The sequence below is a fragment of the Lottia gigantea genome (genome assembly GCF_000327385.1).
Source record: "Lottia gigantea unplaced genomic scaffold LOTGIsca_69, whole genome shotgun sequence".
In the NCBI taxonomy this organism is placed as follows: Eukaryota; Metazoa; Mollusca; class Gastropoda; family Lottiidae; genus Lottia; species Lottia gigantea.
Window position 1 is genome coordinate 785562 of NW_008710347.1, and position 6000 is coordinate 791561.

Below are 6000 nucleotides of genomic sequence, written 5' to 3' on the forward strand. Positions count from 1 at the left end.
AAGGTATATATTTAACAGTAATAAAAGTAGAAGAAATGTATCTAGTCAATAAATGTCAGTATAAATACACAGTAGGAATTTACCATGTTTCTATAATAATCATGTTGTTTATTTATATAATAAACATACATAATATTATATATAACTATATAGATATGATTATATTACCTACAGAATATATATTATCAATATACATATACAGACCTGAACATTCAATGCTCTAGGGCCTTTTTGGCAGAAATTTCTATAAAAATTATATAAAACTATATCAAATACTATCTTTTTAGAAATACTACTTCTTTATTCTTTCTCTGTCTTGTCAGAGCTCCACAATTCTTGAAAAGATCAGCTGAGCAGCTACGTCTAGTCAGAGCTCCACAGTGCCTGGTAAAGCACAATGTTTGGTAGAACAGCCCTGTTCTGTAGGAGCTCTATAATGTATGGTAGAACAGCTCTGTTCTGTTGGAGCGATATAATGTTTGGTAGAACAGCTTTGTTCTGTTTGAGCTCTATAATGTTTGGTAGAACAGCTCTGTTCTGTTGAGGCTCTATAATGTTTGGTAGAACAGCTCTGTTCTGTTGGAACTCTATAATGTTTGGTAGAACAGCTCTGTTCTGTTGGAACTCTATGTTTGGTAGAACAGCTCTGCTCTGTTGGAGCTCTATAATGTTTGGTAGAACAGCTCTGTTCTGTTGGAGCTCTACAATGTTTTGTAGAGCAGCTCTTTCCTGTTAAATCTCGAAAATGTCTGGTATGGGAGCTCTGCCCTGTTGTAACTCCACAATGTTTATCAATGCATCTCTGCCTTATTGGAGCTAAAAACTTTCTGGTAGAGCAGCTCTGTCTTTTACTTGGAGCTTCAAAATTTCTGATCAAGCAGCTCTGTTCTACTAGAGCTTCAAAATATCTGGTAGAACATATGGGAGTTTTTATCATTGTTTTGTTTCGAATGATACACAGAGCTCTTATGGTAACTTTTAACTCTCTGAAAGCAGTTTTACATTGTAGTGATAAAAGCTTCACAATATCTGATATGATCACTATATTTACATGTTTGTTCTCTGTAGGATCCTAGGATTGTCTGGCAGGAGTCTCCTATTGTCTGGTAGAAGTTTATATTGTCTGTATGGTAGGATCTTTACATTGCCATGTAAGATCTTCACATTGTCTGGCAGGATTATAACATTCTATGAAAAATTCCCAATGGTACAGTAAGATTTTTATCATGTCTGCTAGGAGCTGCTAGGAGCTTCACAAAGTCTGCTGAATAAGAAAATTGGACAAATCAGGGCACAAAAAAGCAAATTAAAATACACTCTGTCAATGCATTAGTATTAGTAGTTTTTATTTGACATAAGACATAATACATATGAATGTGATAGGTATAATGTATTTCCCAGTACATTACAGTACATTAAGGTGGAACAAAGTGTTTTTTCTTTTTTATTCAGAACACTTGATGCCCATCATCTGTTGAATTTCTCAATTTAAATCGACTTTCAGAGATTCATCAGAGAATAGTTTCTACTTAATTTAGCTCTTTGTGGCATTAAATAACCATCAAATTTTAGATCTACATAAGAATTTATGTTTCTCACTTTGAAACCTCTCCAAGTTCCAATTCTATTTTCATTGTAAAGTGATTTCAAGTACAAATACACATTAACTAACACTTATTTTGACTCTTTTTTAAAAGATCCATTGTGCTGTACATCTTTTAAAGAACATAAATTATTGTTAGACAAAAAATAAGTGATTTATCACTTTTGATAGTTAAAAACTAACTAATTTCTGTACAATCTGTAAGATAGCTCAATTACAATTTGATACATGAGGTTACATTAACCTTATCAAGTAGCATATCAGTATTTTCACTCCATCTTTCTGTAATGTGGGTACGGAAAGTCTTTTAAAGATTATTGCCAAAAAGGACCCTTGATTCAAAGTCAATAATGTATCTTAAATTTTATTTTATTGAATCAATGAATGCTGTTCCAAAACACTTGAGTCAAAGCAATTAAAATGAAATTCAGTTCCTAAACAATTGAAGCAAACCAATGGAAATGAAATGCTGTTCCTAAACAATTGAGTCAAAGCAATGGAAATGAAATGCTGTTCCTAAACAATTGAGTCAAAGCAATGAAAATGGAAAATGCTGTTCCTAAACAATTGAGTCAAAGCAATGGAAAGGAAATGCTGTTCTTAAACAATTGAGTCAAAGCAATGAAAATGAAATTCAGTTCCTAAACAATTGAAGCAAACCAATGGAAATGCTGTTCCTTAACACTTGAGTTAAAGCGATGAAATGGAAAATACTGTTCATGAAAACTTGACAACATTTAAAATACCCATGGATGAAAGATAATATGCTGTTACAAAAAAATTCAAACTTCTTGTAATTCTTCATCTTTGGTAAATTTAAATTGTACAAATTTCAAATGTTTGTGCAAACAAGTGTTTAAATGTAATGGATTTTTTTGTACTTGCTGCAGTAGTTTTTAAAGGTTTATCACAATTTGCAGATGATTGACAGATAATTCAACTTGAAAAAATTAAGAAATAGATTCCTACATAGAAAACTTTTTGAGTTGAAGACAAAATTCTACGATATCTTATAATTTTTTCTGAAATAATATTTTGGTAGACAGAAAATTTGATATGAAACGTGAAAGATATAGGGGAAGATTGTCTATAATTATTTGTCTTGAACTGAGATATTTATATTTAAAACACAATGCCCTGTTATTGAGACTGAAAAAACAGAACTGACCGATTCCATATCGATTCCATCATGAAACAATATTATCAGGAATAATAACATTCACTGATTGTTCTCTTGATAAAATTCAAATTTGAATACTCTGTTAGGATTAGATATGTCATATTATAACGTATCAAACCTTCAATAATAGACACGAAATTATACAGTCTGAAACTTGCTGAACTTTATACAGTCACTGATAGTTATCCTTCTACAGATTTTGCTGTTACAGAAAATCTAATTAAACCCAGTGGATTTCCAAGACTGCACTAAACTACTTCTTTACTTATTATTTCTGTTGTTTTTTTTGTTCCTGACAACAATAGCTACTGGAAACTACATAAGATTCAGCAAGTTTTCTGGACTATTTTACATAGCCTTGGTCTATATTTCAGAGCACAGTTAGCATTAATATAGCTCGCTATTTGTCTTGTAAAAGTGTCTCTGATGGATTATTTTGGGGTGGGTTTTAAATGCATTATGCGTTGAATCAGACTATCTTAGTGCAGGAAAATAAATAGTTATTTGTTTTGTTTCTTTTTTAAAAATATGATTCCATAAATTTACCATAAATTCCGCCAAATTGAAAATCTGTGATTCTTAAAACAAATAATAACAATTTTAGCACAAATTTTTATTATCATTCCAGGCAGTGGGGTTGATAAGGTGGTTGGGATTTAAAACCCACCCAATTATGTGCCTGTTTTGTTCTTAAGATTCAATGATAACTAAGTAACAAACAACAAAATTAGTTTCAATTAAAATCTATTTCAATAAGAATGTTTACATTTTAACTTAGAGTCAAGAGTCTAATAAGTTTGGCAAGATTATCTGATATAGACTATAGTTTTCAATTATTCTTTTCTTCAAATCATGTTACTACCTAATTACTTACCAAATATCTATACCATTAGGCTTTTTACTAGAATTACAGGAAATGCCAATCCTTATTCTTCACTTTTGCAGCTTGTTAACGACTTTGTAAAAGTCCCCCACCCCAAAAAATGGCTTTTTTAAGTATCAAGCAAGTTCCTTTCTTATAAGGATTTGTGATGTCATCAAATTTATCAAATCATGTCAATCGGTTTGGATCTGATAATTACATCTAGCATCAGATTTTGAATCTTAAAAGGGACACAGGTGGCTTTAGTTTATTCACAAGGTAAAGTGAATGATTACACCATTGTATCCTTGGTAAAGGTTTTTGTCAGCTATTTGTCTCATATTTCTTTTTACTCCAAATAAAAGTAAAAAGTTGAATTTGATCCCAACCTTATAAACCTCAGGTGATTTTTTTTTCCTGCAATGTGATAAAACAATAGGAATCAGCCTAGATTATTTCATAAGCTTTTTTCAGACACTGCTGGCAAATAATAAAGTCATATCAATATCACTGATAGTCAATATAAAACAATTTAAGATTATCTTACCTCATGAAGATATCTTGAATTTCAGCCTATCTTTTTTAATAATCCTTTGTTATTCAGATATCCTAATATTCAGATAATCCTTATATCCTTCTAAAGTACATAATTCATTTCAAATTTTCATAAAACACTTATGTCATTAGTAATAATCACATTAAAAATAAAAGTTTCCCAACTAATATAATTTCCAAACTAATCAATGAATTTCCAGTCAATTAAAAAAACATGTTTCCAAACTAACACAGAACTATCATAAAACTGTCCTATCAGCATAAAGATGATAGTTCAATAATATCCAATTAATATAAAATAAATAGTTCTATGTCAATATATAACATGTATAACTCAGTGTAGTATAAGTTATAATATATAAATGAAAGGATAAAAGGTGTGATGGTTTTACATGATTAGTAGGGTTAGTCCATTATACTTCCTTACATTACGGTTCACTAATAGTATTTTACACTATGTAGTACCAGACCACCTTCTTACCTAATATCCTATTAACTACCATTTCTACTCAATATCAGAATCCATTCGTACAAATCAATTACCTACCACCTGGATATTATGATAAATTCCAATCTGATTTCAATACTCTTAGATTAAATAACAGAACAATTCTCTTGATTTAATACTTCATCAGTGTTGATAGATGGGAAGTAGAATTTACTTGCTTTTTTTTTTTTTTTTGATAATTGCAATTATGAGCTAATTGTCAATTGTCAGCTAATTTGCTAGAGGAACTTGTCTTTTTCTCATTTAATCTTATTCTCATTGCTGGATAAACTAATCTTATTCTCAATGCTGGAGGAACTAATCTTATTCTCATTGCTAGAAGAACTACTCTTATTCTCATTGCTGGAGGAACTAATCTTAATCTTATTCTCATTGCTGGAGATACTATATTCTAATTGCTGGTGGAACTAATCTTATTCTCATTGCTGGAGGAACTATATTCTCATTACAGGATGAATTAATCTTATTCTCATTGCTGGAGGAACTATATTGTCATTGCAGGATGAATTAATCTTATTCTCATTGCTGGAGGAACTATATTCTCATTGCTGGTGGAACTAATCTTATTCTCATTGCTGGAGAAACTATATTCTCATTACAGGATGAATTAATCTTATTCTCATTGCTGGAGGAACTATATTCTCATTGCTGGTGGAACTAATCTTATTCACATTGCTGGAGGAACTATATTCTCATTACAGGATGAATTAATCTTATTCTCATTGCTGGAGGAACTAATCCTATTCTCATGGCTTGAGGAACAAATCTTATTCTCATTGCTTGAGGAAGTATATTCTCATCCATGAAGGAACTATTTTCCCATTGTTGGAGGAACCAATTCAATTCTCATTGCTGGAAGAACTATATTATCATTGGTAGAAGGACTATATTCTCATTGGTGTAGGAACTATGTTCTCATTGCCAGAGGAACTAATCTTATTCTCATTGCTGGAGGAACCTTATTCTCATTGCTGGAGGAATTATATTCCCATTACTGTAGGAACTAATCTTATTCTCATTGGTGGAAGAACTATATTCTCATTGGTGGAGGAATTAATCTTATTCTTATTGCTGGAGGAACTAATCTTATTCTCATTGCTGAAGGAACTAATCTTAATCTTATTCTTATTGCTGGAGGAACTATATTCTCATTACAGGATGAATTAATCTTATTCTCATTGCTGGAGGAACTAATCTTAATCTTATTCTTATTGCTAGAAGAACTAATCTTATTCTCATTGCTGGAGGAACTAATCTTTATCTTATTCTCATTGCTGGAGAAACTAATGTAA

The 6000-nt window shown here is 31.1% G+C and overlaps 1 protein-coding gene across 1 annotated transcript in view; it reads right to left on the minus strand.

Annotated features, from left to right (window-relative positions):
* Positions 1-367: 367 nt before the first annotated feature.
* Positions 368-6000, minus strand: part of LOTGIDRAFT_167788 (hypothetical protein) — a gene marked incomplete at both ends in the record, with an annotated part of 8172 nt that continues 2539 nt past the window's right edge. The window contains one exon of the mRNA XM_009065292.1: positions 368-986. Within this exon, the coding sequence (XP_009063540.1) occupies positions 368-986 (619 nt within the window). The remainder of the gene's footprint in view (positions 987-6000) is intronic.